The sequence below is a fragment of the Phocoena sinus genome, chromosome 13, assembly GCF_008692025.1.
Source record: "Phocoena sinus isolate mPhoSin1 chromosome 13, mPhoSin1.pri, whole genome shotgun sequence".
Classification (NCBI taxonomy): Eukaryota; Metazoa; Chordata; class Mammalia; order Artiodactyla; family Phocoenidae; genus Phocoena; species Phocoena sinus.
Genome location: NC_045775.1, coordinates 1,904,826 through 1,921,270, shown reverse-complemented (window position 1 = coordinate 1,921,270; position 16,445 = coordinate 1,904,826). Strand labels below are relative to the sequence as shown.

Genomic DNA, 16,445 nt, shown 5'->3' with positions numbered 1-16,445 from the left:
TTACTGTAGCTTTGTAGTATAGTCTGAAGTCAGGGAGCCTGATTCCTCCAGCTCCATGTTTCTTTCTCAAGATTGCTTTGGCTCTTTGGGGTCTTTTGTGTTTCCGTACAAATTTGGTATATAGTAGCATGTATTTGTCAGTCCCAATCTCCCAATTTATCCCTCCCCTGCCTTATCCCCTGGTAATCATAAGTTTGTTTTCTACATCCGTGACTTTACTTCTGTTTTGTAAATAAGTTCATTTGTTCCCCCTTTTTTTTTAAGATTCCACATATAAGTGATATCATATGATATTTGTCTTTCTGTGTCTGACTTAACTTCTCAGTATAACAATCTCTAGGTCCATCCATGTTGCTGCAAATGGCATTATTTTGTTCTTTTTTATGGCTGAGTAAAATATTCCATTGTGTATATATATATACCACAACTTCTCTGTTCATGGACAGAAAACTGGTTTTCTTGTGAGACTCGTAAAAAGGTATTCCAAAATATTTTGAGCAGTGTCTGCATTGTTACCATAATAATACCTTTAGAGCCACAGCTCTCAGACAGCAGTCCTTTGAATTTATGTTTTAGGGTATTTGTTTAAAAAAAAGAAGCCATGAACTCTAAGAAAACATGGATTTAGTAACATATCTTAATATCATAGCTTAATAGCTGCATATGCCTTTTGGTTTTGTAAATATTGGAGACAATGAGTAGTTTTTAATCTTCCAGGTGGATCTTGGAAAAAATCATTAGATGCAGAATGGGCTGAACGGAGGCATTTAGCTAGGAAGTGTTTCCTGAGCTTGCAAAAGACTTCTTTCTATAAGAAAGAGTAAATGTACATTTAGAAGCTAAGAGTGGGTGAGAAAAAGCAGCTGCTGAGCTGGGAGGGCTGATGTGCTTGTCACTGACATTGGGGTTGAATGCCTGCCGTGGCCACACAGCCTGGGGTGTGACAAATACGGAGATATTGTCTCTGCTTTTTTGTAGTTTGCCACCAGTTACAGGGGCTGTAGTGTGCAGATAAGCCTTTAATTCAAATGTTCAGGTTTTCCTGGAATAGGCTGGGGCAGGCGTGGGCCAGTGGCTAAGGGGACGTGGGGGACTGGGGACACGTGGACATGGGACAAACACCGACAGTTGAGTCAAGTCCCACGCACAGTGTGACCTTGGGCGAGTTGCTTGGCCGTCCAAGCCCCAGCGTCCACATCTGTAGAGTAGGGCAGTTTAACAGTAACATTATGTGAGGACAACATCCCCCATGGTGCCTGGAGCGCTGCAAGTGGTCTATATAGGCCTGATGGAGGGATGCATGCACGCGTGGACGGATCGAGCGGCTAGAATATGCGGTCTCCACAAGTGGATTACAACTGAGCGTCGGGTTACCCAGTAGGATCCTAGTGCAGAGGCAAGAGGTACAGGGCGGAGAAATCAAGGTACCGGAAAGCAGTCTGTGTTTACTTGGTAATTAGGTTACTTGCCCCGAAGTCAGCAAGTGCTAATCACAGTTCAGACAGGAAGCAGCAGTGAGCTCTGCTTGGTACGGAGCTCCTGGTGCTCTGGACTTCATTGTTCCTCCCTCTTCTTCCCTCTCCAAAGAATGACCTACGGGGAGGTCTGTCTCTCCAGCACATCACTAGTGTATCACTGGTGTGACAGAAATACTTGTTACATTCTCGTCCATCTTGGCCAAAAACTTTAAATCTGCCCTCACAACCTTTCCCGTTTTGAGTCTGGAGCCGAGGTCAAGCCCACATTTGTGGGTGTCGGACGCACGTTTTTCTCCACAAGGAGAGGTTGGGTTTTGGTGCAGCAAAGGGGAAAAGCCCTTTTAGTTCTGTTCTTCTTACAAATAAAGTCTTGTTGGAAATGAACTAAGAATAAATTGCAAATGACCTCAAGTTCCTCACCCGTGCTGGCACCTGCTGCCTTGTGTGCATTTCCTAAACACAGGAGGACTCTGGTTTCCAGGAGGCTGCCCTCACAACCTTCCCGTGTCAGCTCTGCGGAGCAGGAACACTTCTTCTGGGCTGGCAGAATCCTTGACTGGGGGTGGGAGCCGGCAGCCCTGTTGGGTCTGGGTCCGGTGTGGGCCACGTGCAGGGCAGGGGGCCCGCCTTCCCTGACCCTGGCAGCAGGGGCGGGGGCGGCAGCGCCCTTTCTTCCACGTCCTGAGGGTAGCGATGGGCCTGGGGGAGTCCTGAGGAGCCCCATTCCCACCACGACCCTGGACCCACCCTGTGCACCAGAAGGGGCACCCTGCCCCTTCTGCCCTGTCCCTGAAGGTGGGGCACAGCTCCAGGCAGTGTCTGGGCTTTTTAGGAATGTCATCTCATGGAATCCTTATAGCCTTGGGGGGCAGATTCTTTAATATCCCCATCTTACAAGTGAGACACAGGAGAGAAAGCCAGGCCTCAGAGGGACAAAGTAACTCGTCAGGTTACTCACTAGGCAGCAGAGCGGGGACCCAGCTCAGGGGTCCTGCTCAAAGCTGGGGCTGCCGTTCCCACAGCTGGAGGCATCCCCGATGGCGTCTCAGAGGGATCACAGGTGTGTCGGTTAGAATGCATTTGGCTGCAGGACATAAGAAGTGACTTAGATAAAGAGGAGGTTTAATCATCTGCTGTAACAAGAAACATGGAAACAAAGCCCCTCTGGGGTTGGTTAATTCAGTGTCTCAACAGCAGAGGACGCAGATACTCTGCATGTTTCTGCTCTGCCATGTCCACGTGTCACTGCTGTCCCCCGTCATGACCGCAAGGTGACTGCAGCGGTTCCAGGCATCACATCCAGATTCCCACCACATCCACAAGGAGAAAGCAGATTTCCTTCCCACGTCTCCCTCGGTTTGAAAGGAAAGCCTTTCCTGGAAGTCCCTCTGTCCCCCTTTCAGGCACGACCGTGTGTCCAGGCCTAAACCCGTCTTTGGCAAGGGGAGCAAGCCCGTCAGCCCTGGCTCAGGGCCGTCTCAGTCCCCGGGGGTGCTGCGGGGTCTGACGGGAAGAGGGGCTCCGGTGGTGGTGGCGTCTGCTGTGTGACAAGCTGCCGTCTCCCAGCAGCTTGGGCCGGGGCACGCGGTGGACTTGCCCGCGTGGACACTTTATGTCTCTTACGCTCGAAAGCTGCAGCCCTGCTGTGGCTTCGCCGAGGCTCTCCTTCCAGGGGGTGCGGTGGCGCTCTCTGTCCCCTCTGGTCCTGCGTCGCCCTCAGTGCTGATGAGCATGTGCTCGGTCCCGCGTCCTCTAGGCCTGCCGCCCCCCCGGGTCCGGTCCCCTGTCGGTGCCGTGGGGCTTGGTGGTGGGGGTGCAGCTTTGGAGCCTCACGCCTCCCTCGAGCCGCTCCTGAAGGCTCCAGTCACAGCATTTTGTTCATAGAAGGCGCCTCTCTTGCTCTTGTCCTGCACTAGTTACTCCTTCAGAGAGGATTTGGGGAGCCTTTAATCATTCCTTCTGGACTGGGAAGCACTGAATATTTCTCTTTAATGCTGGGAAGCAGAGTGCTGTGTGCATCGCACCCTCTGGCGTTCTTGCTGAGTTCTGTCTCTGCGTCACCAGGAAACCAGAAAAAGTGATCGATTAACCTTACGACTTGCACCGTGCTGGCTGCCCTGAGTAGCACCTTAAAAATCGATGGTGAGATCTCTTCCAGGTTTTCACTAAAATCCACCTTGCAGACGTCTCGGCGCCTGCGGGCATGGCGTTCTGTGACCCTAGTGCTTCCTGCACCGGCCTGTGCAGTGGAGCTGGAGCTGGAGCTGGTCCTGTTCCGCACCGCGGCTGTGGGGCCCAGCGCGAGACACCTACCCTCCCTGCGAAGCAGGGGGCTGGGCAGGGGCCGCCTCTCGGCTACTGAGTTCACTCGGGGTCTCCCCTGCCTCAGGTTAACACCTTCTCAGTTGTCTGTGCTTCCTAACAAATGACCACCCAGTTAGTGCTTCCCGCTGCCCACCACGGCCATCACGTGGTTTCTGCGGGGACAGTCAAGAGCCCGCAACCTCAAGTCTCTCGTGAGGCCGCAGGCCAGGTGTCAGCGGGGCTGGCGTCTCATCCTAGGGCTCTACCGGGAGGACCTGCTCCCGGGCTCACGGACGCGTTTGTGGCAGGATGCGGTCGGACCCAGGGCCTGGGTTTCTCGCGGGCTGTTCCTCAGTGTGGGTTTTGGAAGCAGACAGCGCGTGTTAAGTTTTGCTGATTTAACTTCTGCGTGAGCCCGGATGGAGTCAGAGTAGAGCAAGTACAGAGAGCTTTGCTGGCAGTGTCGTTTGTTAGGATTCGACCTGAGTGCTTCGCGCACTGTTACGGATCTTCCCCGCTTGGCACACTTCGTGGTGCTTCCCACAGCAGCCTCTTCAGGAATTCACCCTGCTGAGTTCACAGTGCCTTTCTTCTGATGATAGGACCTTATGTGTTCACGCTTCTGAAGAGTTTGATAATGAATCCACGTGTTCATAGAAAATTAATTAGAACACTGAATGTTGATTAGTTAGAAAATATACTGAACCTTTTTTTATTTAAGTATAGCTGGTTTACAATGTAGTGATTCACAATTTTTAAAGGTTATACCCCATCTGTAGTTATTATAAAATATTGGCTATATTCCCTGTGTTGTACACTACATCCTTGTAGCTTAATTTTATACATAATAGTCTGTACCTCGTAATCCCCTCCCCCTACATTGTTGCTCCCCTTCCCTCTCCCCACTGGGAACCCCTAGTTTGTTCTCTATACCCGTGAGTCTGCTTCTTTTTTGTTATAGTCCCTCGTTTGCTGTAGTTTTTAGATTCCACATATAAGTGATATCATGCAGTATTTGTCTTTCTCTGTCTGCGTGATACCCCCCAAGTCCATCCATGTTGCTGCCAAAGGCAGAATTTCGCTCCTTTACGGCTGAGTTGTATACTCAACCGTTTTATGTACCTGATTGTTGATCTTACTTAACTAGTCTTCAGAAAACTGAAATGGCGCCTGTACATGTTTCTTTTGGCTGGTTTTTTTCCCTAAAGGAGAGGCCATAAAACTGTTTCTTGGTTGGTGCTGTCAATGTGGATGTTAAACGTCCAGCCACAGCTGGAAAAGCCGAAGCCCAGTGTGGAAAAGCTCACCCTGTGTGTCTGATGCTCATGTTTTAGGCCCATTTCAGGGTATGGGGCTCTGTGCCGCCGTCCCTCTTCAGGAGGCCGTGCCTGTCACTGCTGCGGGCAGGGCCGAGATGCCCTCTGCCCACACCAGCTCTCACTGGCCGTCCCTTGTGGCTGAGTCCAGGTCCTGCGTTGTGAGGCTCCTGCCACCGTCCCTTTCTCCTCCGTGGCTTTGCGGTGGTCGCACTGTGTGGTCCCCTCTGCGTCCTGCCTGGGGGCCGGGCCTCCTCCCTGTGACCTGTCCACGCTCTGTGCCCCCCACGTGCCCCTGAAGGCGATGGCACACCTGATCCTGGGCTGACTTGCCTCTGCTGTTCAGATGATGAGAGAAGGAGAAGCTGTGACCCGTGATGCAGGGGAAAAGGGGTGGGACCACTGCCCATCATCAGAGGAGCAGACCCTCTGCCGCCCCCAGCCCCTCGGCCCTTGCTGACCCCTCCCGGCGGGCTCCCCACCCGGCTGAGCCAGTCGACATCCTCCAGGAGATTGGGGGTGAGACTGAGGGTCAGTGGGGTCCCCCGTGGGGCCCTCTTGTGGGGTGTCTGGCGCAGGTGCTCCATGGGTGGCCGTGAGGGTGCTGGCCTGGAGGGGAGGCACTGGGACGGCCCTGGGTTTGGGTCCCCGACGTGGCCCTCTCTGCCAAGCTAGCTCAGGCCCGGTTCTGCCCAGGTGGCCTGAGCCGCGGCCTGGGCAGCAGGTGTTGCCAGGTCCCGTGGGAGCACCCAGGCCCTGCTGGCCGGCGGCCCCCTTTCTGTCCCTCAGCTGCTCTGTCCTTCCTGACGTCTCGCCCGGCCTCTGGCTCTTCTCGCCCCGCGGCGCTGTCCTCGGCCAGGCTCAGTTCTGCGCCCGCCATGGGGCATGCTCCACGGGCGGAGCGCTGCTGGGTGTGGCTCTGCGTGGCCACTGGGAGCTTCCTGGGGGTGTGTCCCCCTTCGAGGCCCCGCTTCCCCCGCTGAGCTTTCGGCCCAGGAGCTGCTCTCCTCCACCCTCGGCCGCTCTCCCTGCCCCTTCTCCCCACTCCAGGCACCCCGGGGCCTGTCTCAGGTGATGGCTGCTCCCCGGAGCCTCCCTGGCAGCTTGAATGTGAGCCCTGGGAGTGCCCAGAGCATGGGCACTTCCTCCTTGAGGTGCGGGTGGGCACCGCTGTTTCATTCCGTCGCTGCCGTGCCTGGTTGGGTCCCCCCGACACTAACACAACACACATGTCTCGCCCAGACCAGACTAAACCTTTAACTTTTGTGGAGAGGAGATTAATAAGTGGTGCTCGGTCTGTAATGGCAGAACAGGTGTTCTAACTGGGGTCTTATAAAACAAGAACCCCCGCTTTTCCAGGGGGCGGGGCTCTCTCCTCCGCTGCCTCGTTGGGCTGTGGGCAGGGGGTGGGGTGGGGGAGGGCAGGGCTGGGGCCCAGGAGCTGGGCAGGCACCCGGGAAGACACAGGAGCCGCCTGCGTGTCTCCTTAGAGATGTGACGTGTCCCTCCCGTCCCTCCCCCCGCGCTCACGGGCACAGACACCCATCCTCCTTCCTCCCGTCAACTCTAGCCCTTCAGTCCCCGGGAGGGGGGCGTGTGCACCCGCAAGGACTTCAGAGGCCCATCATCCACGTGATTTGCTGAATCAGTGAGGCAGGAAAATGGGTTTTTGGGAGAAGGATTTTTCTGGGGCAGGTTGAGACACAAAACTGTCCAGAACCGAGAGAGGCGAGCTGCCGCTGCCAGCTGGTCAGCGTGTCCTGGCTGGGCGACCTCTGCTGCAGTGGGTGCTAGAGTAAGTGGGGCTCTCACTCGGAAGTCATTTTTAAAGACGTGCCCACTGTCAGGCTTCTTAACTGGTCCAGGCTCTCTGGAGCGGAAACTGGCTGTTTTCCCCAGGCTTCTGCTCCATCCCCTTGTACTGACCGCCCACTCCGTGTGTCCACCCTGGCTGGGGCCAAGTCTGGGGCCTGATGACAGCCTTGGGCCTCTGTCTAGTGCTGCCGTGGCTGTGCCCGGGTCCCTCTCAGAGGGTCCGCAGGGCGAGGCTAGTGTTCAGGGTAAAGTGAAGTAAATCACGGAGGGTCGAGTAACCTGAGGACCACAGACAAGCCTGGAGCCCTCCTGCCTCCAGACGCCACCGCGTGATAGGCCTTTGTGCATAAGATCGTAGACGGCAAGCGGAAGGGCCGGTGGGGCAGCAGGGTCGGGGGCGGAGCGGCCCTTCTCCCAGGTTTGCACCAGGGCCCGGCCTCGACTGCGCTGGTGGTCTCGAGGGTCTCCGCCGTCCGTTACCTGTTGGGGTTTAGTTAACCCCCGAGTAACGGACGCCGAGATCCTCGCGGCAGGGTGGGGAGGGCACACGTCTGAGCACACGTCTGGGTGGGTCGCAGCCTTTTGTCCTTCTCCACCTGGGGTTGGCCGTGCGGACCGGCGGGCCTCGTCCTTGGTTTTGGAGGAAGCCAGACGGAGCTGGTGCGTGTTGTCTTCAGATTTGAGTGGATTCTCCCTAATCCCACACTGGCAAGTCCTGTCTGATAGAGGCTCTGTTAACGTGCCTTCTATTTTTTGCTGTGTTCAGTTTTATATTTTTTTTTCCAAATAAGGTTCAAACATTCTTGCCTTCTAAGGGGAGGAAACAAAGACAGAGCTTCCTAATTATTTTCAGTAATTATCTTCAATGATAGCCTGTACAAGATATCCTCTTAAATGCTCTGAATAGAGTTCAAATTACTTGTCTTTTCTTCTTCCTTTGAAAACATCACCCAATTTGCAGCTGGCCAGTTCGGCGTCCCTGGAAGGGAAGGGACAGCTGAAGTTCACGACGGGGCGGTGGAGCCCGCATCACAACTGCACCCAGGTGGCCACGGCGAACGACACGGCTGTCCGAGGGTGGGACACGCGGACCATGAGGTCAGTGACGGCCCCTCCCCTCCCTGCCCCCCCACGCCCATCCACCAGGGCTCGTGTGCTGAGGCCACGTGGCTTGTCTGTGTTGGCCTCGGGCTTGTGGGAAGTCGTACGCCTCGTCCTCTTTCTCTGCCCCATCTTGAGTGCACCCGCGCCGTGGGTCCGCGCCCCGCCCCGGTGGTCCTGTTCCTGTGGGCGCCCTTCGGCGGCAGCGGCGGTCTCCGGTGGAGATCAAGGTCAGGCTTTTGTAGCAGCTCAGGCCTGAGGTGGTGACCGCAGACTCTTGGTCTCCATGGTCGGCGACCACAAGGTGAGGGCTGCCGTCCCCTGGTTAAGCATGGAGCTCGACCATCTCTGCACCTTCAAGATGCACACCCATGGGGCGGTCGTAGTTTGTTATTTAAGTCATTACACACACAGCTAGTGCTTCTAATGGGACACGGGAGAGCTGCTTTTCTGTGCCAGGTGTGGCGTTGACAGCGAAGGAGTGGTGGTGTGCGCACTGTTGTCATGGCAACAGGGCCCTGCAGTCTTTTTTAAGATACAGTTTATCCCCTCAGCACACCGTAATTTATCACTAAGCCGCAAAGACGGATGTCGTGAAATAGCTCGTGTTGCCTTTGAGGGTGGGGGCCCAGCTTTAAATCTAGGTCCATGGCCCTTCTGAAAGCGCAGGGGGTAATCAATATTCGACGTGTGTGTGTGTGTGTGTTTGTGTGTGTGTATGTGTCTGTGTGTGTCTGTGCGGTGGCGGGGAGGGGGGGGTGGGGTTGTTGGGTTTCCTATCAGAAGCTGAAAGCTGTGCGCTTGGATGTCAGGACTGGAATCCATTTCTCCAGGGCCTGTGGCTATCTTTTCCTGTTTTCATTGTTCTTTGAAGGATGTGTAGATTTTGGTATCTAGATGAGAACCTTGAAGACTGACATTACAGACCCCAAAGCCAGGGGGCAGGAGGGGCCCTGGGAGGCAGCGCCCTGCTGACCCCCTGCCTGCCGTCCCTGGGGGGATGGGCAGCAGGCGACCCCGGGGCTCTTCTCCTTGGCGTTGTGTCTCTTCTGCAAACAGCCTGGGTGTTGGTGCTTTCAGTGCTGCTTCTGGAATGTATTGTGCTTTTGTATTCAGATCGCTGGCCCCAGAGCCCCAGGAAAGCTGAGTCGATACTCTCTGCCTGTGTGACTCCCCCCAGCTCCCTAGGACCTCGCCGGGCTTAATTTATTCATTTCCCTGTTTCACTCGGAAGATCTTAAGGTTGGGGTATCTTATTTTAGGAAAAAATATTAGGCTATTGGGAAGGTTCAGGATGTAAAAACCGGTTCAAGATTTAAAAGTGGTTTGGGGCCGGAAAACCCAACATGGGAGAAAAGATGAAAAGGACTGAGGTCATCTGGCGTGAGATGGGTCTGTGGAGACCTTGGTTTCGGGCGAGGGAGCTGGTTATGGGAGCAGTCCCAGTGGGAGCCGTGCAGAGCACGAGGTCCAGTGTTTGCAGGAGAGGTGAAGTCACAGCCGAGGGAGGAAGTGGAGCGGGCAGAGTGGACTGAGTGTCTCGTGGGGATGACTCTGGGACTGGCGGGGGCCCCTGTCCATCCTGCTGGGACACAAGCTCTTCGTCTGAAGCCACTGTCCTGCCACAGGTGACCTGCACCTCTGGTTTGCGTTTGTGGTATCAGAGGGGGTCGCTGCAGGAGATGGAATATTCTGATTCCGCACCCTGCAAGGAGCAGCCTGGAGGTGGATGGCGGGGCTTCAGTTAGGTCTGTGTGTGCATGTGTGCCTGCACCTCTGTGCACACTGGTGCACCCACATGTGGGTGTGTACACGTGCATGCGTGGGCATAGGTACCCATGCGTGTGCATGTGTGTACGGCTGGTGTGTGCATGCCTGTGCATTGTGTACACACGTGCAAGCACGCACGAGCTCTGAACAGCGGTGGGGCCGATTGGGCCCCGTGTCCGCCCTCGCCCAGTGTCGGCACTGGGTTGTGTGCGAGGATGAGGCCCAGCCGTGACGAGCACTGTTTCCTTCCGTGTTTCTACAGCTTTCCCAGCCTTTCCTTCCTTTTCTCTGTCTCCATCTCCCGATACCAACAGCGCTGTATTCCGCTTCCCAGCCCCTCCCTTTTCCTTCTGTCTCACTGCGTCCTTCCAGACGTTGGTCAGCCTTTCTGTCCGGAGTCTGTCTCTGCTTCTCCACGGCAGTCTCATCCCTCCGGATCGCTCTCGTCCTCAAGATTCCAGGTCACACCTTTGAGCGCCGCCAACCGGCCACCCTCCTGCAGGGTCGCAGGCGTGCACTGCGCGCAGGAGCGCCCCGCCTGGCTCCTGCGCTGGACGGGGTCCGGGAGAAGGTGCAGGGTGCAGTCGCTGGCTTCCCTGGTCCCGCCTCTCACCCGTGCCCGTCCCCTCCGCCCCTGCTGGCTTCCCTCGCCCCGCCTCTCACCCGTGCCCGTCCCCTCCGCCCCCGCACAGCCAGATCTACTGCATAGAGAGTGCACACGGCCAGCTGGTGCGGGACCTGGACTTCAACCCCAACAAGCAGTACTACCTGGCCAGCTGCGGGGACGACTGCAGGGTGAAGTTCTGGGACACCCGCAACGTCACCGAGCCCGTCAAGACGCTGGAGGAGCACTCCCACTGGTGCGTTCCTCGCGGGCCGCTTGGGGGAGGGGCTTAGGCAATTTATTTTGCTAATGACTTCACCGTTTGGAGAGGCGCAAGCCAGCTTAGTTTGTGCTGCCGTGAATCATTCAATCAACCCCGTTTTACTTTTCCTAAAGGAACACTAATTCCAAATCTGAGTGTTTGTGATTCGTAAACGTAGGGAGAGAAGAAAAACACTAGATTCTGTTTTCCCTTGAAATGGTGCCGGTTCAAATGGGCGAAACTGAGCATGCACAGATGTCCACGTGGCATGTACACAGCGCAGGGAGGCCGGGAGCTGCCCGGCCTGGCAGCAGGGGTGGGCCAAGTCTGTCCAGTGGTGTCACTGCAGCGGGGCTGCTGCCGCTCTCAGAGGGAGTGCGGGATGGCCGTGTGCAGGGGCACGCAGAGTGCCCAAGACTGGCCGTTCTCCCTGAGACGCTGTTTTCACGTAGATGCCACGTGCTGGCTACTTTTTGCTAAGTGAAAGAGATCGAGTCATAGAAAATCGTGCATAGTATGAGCCAGTTTTTATTCAAATAAAGCATGTTGTGTGTACATGCTTGTGTGTGCTTGTATGCATGTGTGTGTGCTTACGTGTTTGTCTCCATGCGTGTGCTTGTGTATGTGCATGTTCGTGTGTACTGGTGTGTGTATGCGTGCTTCTTTGTGCATGCGTATGGGTGTGTATGCTTGTGTGTGCGTGCACTTGTGTGCGTATCTGTGTGTGTGTGTATTTACCACCTGAATGCTGGAGTATGGTTTGGACAGGTTCAGTGAGTGGCCGTAATTCCTGTGGTCTGGGGAGGCGCTCCGTCCCCTGGCCCCGAGCGGCAGTCCAGCTCTCCGCTGTCCCCTGGGTCTGCCGGCGGGCGGCCCAGCTCACAAGCTCTTGGGCCTAGTGACCCGGCCAGAGAGCAGCCCTTGGGAGGCTGCCCTGGGGTGCGACCTATGTCACAGGTTCTCTCTAGTCCGTATTTTGCTTCTTGGGCAGCCTTTGCCTTTAGAATTCTGGAAAGCCTGTGTGGCTCCTGAGCAGTAAGCCTCCCCGCTGGGGTCCGTGCTGCCATTTGGTCTCTGCTAGTCAGGATTCAGGTTTCAGAGCCGTGCCACGCGCCTGCCCCTGCTGGGAGCCACCCAGTGATAGACAAGCGGGTGGGACCCGGCCTCCCTGTCCTCCCACAGGGTGTGGGGCGTCCGATACAACCACTCGCACGACCAGCTCGTCCTCACGGGCAGCAGTGACAGCAGGGTCATCCTTTCCAACATGGTGTCCATCTCCTCCGAGCCCTTCGGCCACCTGGTGGACGACGACGACCTGAGCGAGCAGGAGGAGAGGTGAGCGCTCCGGTGCGCGGCTCTCGGTGTATGGGTGTGGCTGTGGGCGTGGCTCGGTCCCTGCAGCTGGTGTCGGGCGTGTCCACCCGCAGGCGGGCGGCTGCGGGCCATGGAGTCGGGTAGGGTAGCCGGGTAGGGCAGCTGTGCCGTCTGCTGTGGCCTCTGAAACACGTGTCTGTCCACGTTCTTACTGAGCGTCACACGTAAGGTTGTGAGGACTGTGGCCCGTCTGCAGCCCTGGGGAGTGAGAAGCAACCTCCGCCGGCCCTCGTAACACCCTGTGGGAGAGGCGGCGGGCGTCCCTCCTGGCCGTGCCATACTGGATCAGGTCGTGGACTGGCCACCCTCGCTGGCAGATGTCAAGGCGGGGACTTCGGGCCCAGACCTGGCCCGGCCCCCCCGCACTGCTTCCCCCGAGATGCTGGGCACCATGCGGGAAACCTCGCTGACTGTTCCCACAGCTTCACCATCTTGGCTGAGTATTTTCCAAACTCTTTCCAATCCTAATTGCTCTGCTTGGGGGCTCTCTCTTCACAATGGGGGTCGCACCCCGAGACTTGTGGGGTCCTGGGGTTCGGGGCTCACGCAGGGCGGCCTGGTCCAGGGCAGCGGTGGCGGGGTGAGCCCGTGTCCTGTGTCAGCAGCGTGGGTGTAAAGGAGACGCGTCTTGTTCCTGGAGTGGATGCGCCTTCGTGTGCGGCGCTGCTTCCCGTTGTGATTCAGAGCTACCTTGGAGTTGAGTCTCCCGCCTCCAGGGCAGGAGGTTCTGGAATAAAACCCCGTCGAGCTGAGTGGTCTGAGCCGTAAAATACGAGAGGGGTTTGTCGTTCTGTTTGGAGACTCTTCACACTTTTGCTGTCTGATTTCTTCCTCTGCCCACCTGAGATGAGCCTAAAATTCCTGTGTGAGAAGCTGGCTGGTGGCAGTCTACCGATTGTCTCTCTTGAGAGGAACGCAATCATTTTTCTGTTCAAACTGAGTATTTAGATACAGTTGCAGCGGCTTCAGTCTGGCAACCTACCACGTGCAGGGCTTGGGTGTTTTCTACTGTCCTCTCTTCTCACGGCCAAGCAGGCATCTGAGCCCTGTCTGTACCGGGGACAGAGCTGGTGGCCCCTTCGTTGGCCCCGTGTGTTAATCCAGGGGTCCTGCCTGCACGTGGGCAGCTTCAGAGAAGCGCACTAGGAAGGAAGGCGCGTGTGGCTGGCAGGCATGCCGGGCAACGGCACTGGCGCGAGGTGCCTCCACGGTTTCCCGCAGGCCTGCTCCTGGGGTTGGTCCCCATGTCTTAGTGAGTTCAGGAGAATGGGAGTCCCCTGAGGACTTGTATGCGGTGTCTGTACCCGGGCATTTGCTGGCCACCGCAGGTTGGCTTCCTGGGAGGGTCGGGCCGTGGGATGCCTGAGGGTCCGAGCTGGGGGGCACATAGAGCGGGCTGTCTCCTGGGAAAAGTCCCAGATTGCTGAGAGCTCCTTGGGTAGAAAGAGCCACGAAATGGGGAGAAAAGTGCTGAGGAGGCCCTGCTGGGTGGAGAAGCAGCCCGGCGTGTGGCAGGCCTGTGACCTCGGAGGCCCAGGCAGGCGGCCCGGCTCCGTGTGCTCCCACACAGGGCCGCGCACGTGAGCACTGCCCGGGCAGGCGTCCCAGGGAAGGGGCTAGCGACTCCCATGTGAACGGGGTGCCGGGAGGAGTCACAGCCCAGGCCAGGGCCTGCCGGCCTTCCGGCCCCTCACCCTCGTCCTGAGCAGGGCTCCCCATGCCCACCCCAGGGGGCTGTGCCGGCTGGTCCCCAGGTCCCTCTGGCAGATGTCACAGGAGTTTTGGCCGTTGTCCACTTAGCCCCATGAACGTTCCCCAGCCCCCGTCCCCCGAGCCCGAGCACGTCCTGCCGTGGAGGGAGGTGTTAGGCGGTAGGGGGCCCCCCACGAGCCGCGAGGGCCCACGGCTGGGGACGGGATGGCTTTGGGCTCCCTCAGGGGCACCCCCGTTGGCCTCCTCGGCTCCTGGGGACTGCCCGATTGCGCAGGTGAGAAGACCAGGCCTGCTGCCACCGCTGGGCAGGGCGCCTGCCTCACTCACGCACGCATGTCTCTGGTGCCTTGTAGGAGCCAGGAGCCTCCCCAGGACAGCGTCATTGCCACCTATGAGGAGCACGAGGACAGCGTGTACGCCGTGGACTGGTCCTCAGCCGACCCCTGGCTCTTTGCCTCCCTGAGCTATGACGGGAGGCTGGTCATCAACAGGGTACCCCGGGCGCTGAAGTACCACATACTGCTCTGACCCGCCAGGCCGTCCTTGGGCAGCTTCCCAGCCGCGGACAGCCGTGTGGCGGGCGTTGGCTTTCCAGGCGGAGCCCCGTCTGGGAGAGCCAGCATGACTCTGCTCTGATGCGAGCACCTGTGAATAGTGACGGAGCATCTGCCAGCCGACCACCGGCACCTGAAGTCTCCCCTTGCCGGAAGCGGAAACACCGTCCCCAGACTGAGCTGGGGCTCCGCGGGCTGGCCTCTGCCTGGTCACTGCCTACTTCCTCTTTTCGCTTTTAAGGCTGTCGGGAGTCTCTCTGTAATTTGCTTCCATAATGTTGACTCATCTTTCTCTCAAGATTAAAAACGAAATAAAAGGAGCAGGGCCATGCTGCATGGGCTCCAGCTCTTTCTTCAGGAGCTCTGCCCCCGGTGTGGCCCCATCACCCGGTCTCTGTTCATGTTCTCCGTGCTGGCCCAGGAAAAAAGGCAGATGGGCCTCCCGTGCTTCGTCCTGGGCTTGACCTGCCCATGCTCGGGCCTGGCCTGGGGGAGCCCTGACGCTGTCAGTGACCAGGGGTCTCCTGCCGGCCTTGGGCCCCGTCCCCGGGCATGGTGCCCCACTGGGTCCCGTTCCTTTACTCCGATGGCACCCTCATCGCCTGGAGGTCACATGCGTGTTCCTGGGTCATGCAGCACGCTTACCTGTTGAAACCCCACGTTGTCAGGTGATCCTGAAACTCTGAGCACGGGACTCTTGCCTCTTCCTCCTCCCGTGGGTCCAGGGGTCTGTTCTGGGCGTGGCCTCACCTGCCCAGGTGTCGCGTCTGAACCGAGATGGCTGTCAGGCGTAGTCCTTTTCTCACGATGGGCTTCAGCTTGAGAATGGACCCGTTCTAAACGCTGAAGCCGTCTGCCGTCCCCGGAGTGTCTGTGTGGTGGTTTCTGGCTGCACTGTGAGCCCGGAGAGGCACGTCTGGGTTTTGTTTCTTTTTTTCAGGGGTAAGAGTTTGTGGGCAGAGTGGGGACCGTAGGTGAGCGGAGGACAGACGGGGCTGTGGTGGAGGGGCAGGCGGCGGGTGGTGGTGTTCAAAGCCCTTCCGCATTTCTGCTTCCAGGGAAGACCTGCGTTTGTGAGGAGCGTAAAACAGCTCTAATGAAAGTCCTCAACAAACAGGTGTTTGTTGAGCGCCTCCTGTGTGCCAGGCGCCGTGCTAGATGCTCCAGCTCCGCAGCGACCGAGGCAAAGCTCTGGGCTCACGTGGGATCTGCAGTCCTGCAGGAACTGTCGGCTGTTGTAAATCTTTGTGTATGGGTGTTTGTGTAAACAGAAGTTTTCATTTTCCAGGGCAGGCGTTGGCAAACTATAGCCTGAGGTCATGGGGGCCAAATCCCTGCCACCACCTGTTTCTGTCAATAAAGTTTTATTGGCACGCAGCAGCGCCCTTACTCATGTGCTTCGGCACACGTGCAGCAGTGGCCAGGCAACCTCAGCGCCTAAAATCTTTGCTGTCCGACCCTTTACAAAAAAGTTTGCAGCCCCTGCCGCAGGGTCAGCGCTGACCAGTGTGAGCACTGGGTTCTGTGGGAGGAAACTGCTGCACTGCTTCCCGAGGGGCCGCGGGCGGGTGCTCAGCTTTCTCAGCCGCCCACGGGCATGGGGTGCTGTCACTTGTGCTTCCCTGCAGTGATGCGGAACGGCTTTCCGCGCACTTAACTCACCATCTACCCGCGTGTCCTCTTTGGTGGAGCCCGTTTTTAAAGTTACGTCGATTGTTGATTATTGTGTTTAAGTCCATTAGATTTAGAACGTTCTTTACATATTTGGATAAAAGTCCTTGGCCAGCTGTGTAATTTGCAAATATTTTCTCCCAGTTTTTATCTTCTCTTTTTCATCCTTTTAGCAGCGTCTCTGCAGAGCAAAAGTTTTGAGTTTCGTTGAAGTCCCACTTACCCAACTTTTTTTTTTTTTATAGATTGAAATATTGGAATCAAATCCAACGTTAGGAAGGTTTTCTCCAATGTTTCTTCTAAAAGTTGTAGTTTATATTTGGAGCTATGATCTATTTTGAGTTTTTTAAATAAGGTGTGAGGTTTTGGTTGTGGGTTTTTTTTTTTCTTGTAGGTATCCAAGTATTCCAGCACCATTTGTTAAAGACCGTAGTTCCTGCATTGAATTGCTTTTGCTCCTTTGTCAAAAGTCAGTTGGCCCTA

General features: G+C 56.8%; 1 protein-coding gene across 2 annotated transcripts in view; it reads left to right on the top strand.

Annotated features, from left to right (window-relative positions):
* EIPR1 (EARP complex and GARP complex interacting protein 1) overlaps positions 1–14,677 on the top strand; it is an 89,738-nt gene extending 75,061 nt beyond the window's left edge. For both annotated transcript variants that reach the window (XM_032652052.1, XM_032652053.1), the window contains 4 exons: positions 7,875–8,011; positions 10,477–10,644; positions 11,833–11,985; positions 14,091–14,677. In XM_032652052.1, the coding sequence (XP_032507943.1) occupies positions 7,875–8,011; positions 10,477–10,644; positions 11,833–11,985; positions 14,091–14,265 (633 nt within the window). In that variant the 3' untranslated portion in view covers positions 14,266–14,677. The remainder of the gene's footprint in view (positions 1–7,874; positions 8,012–10,476; positions 10,645–11,832; positions 11,986–14,090) is intronic.
* Positions 14,678–16,445: the final 1,768 nt, after the last annotated feature.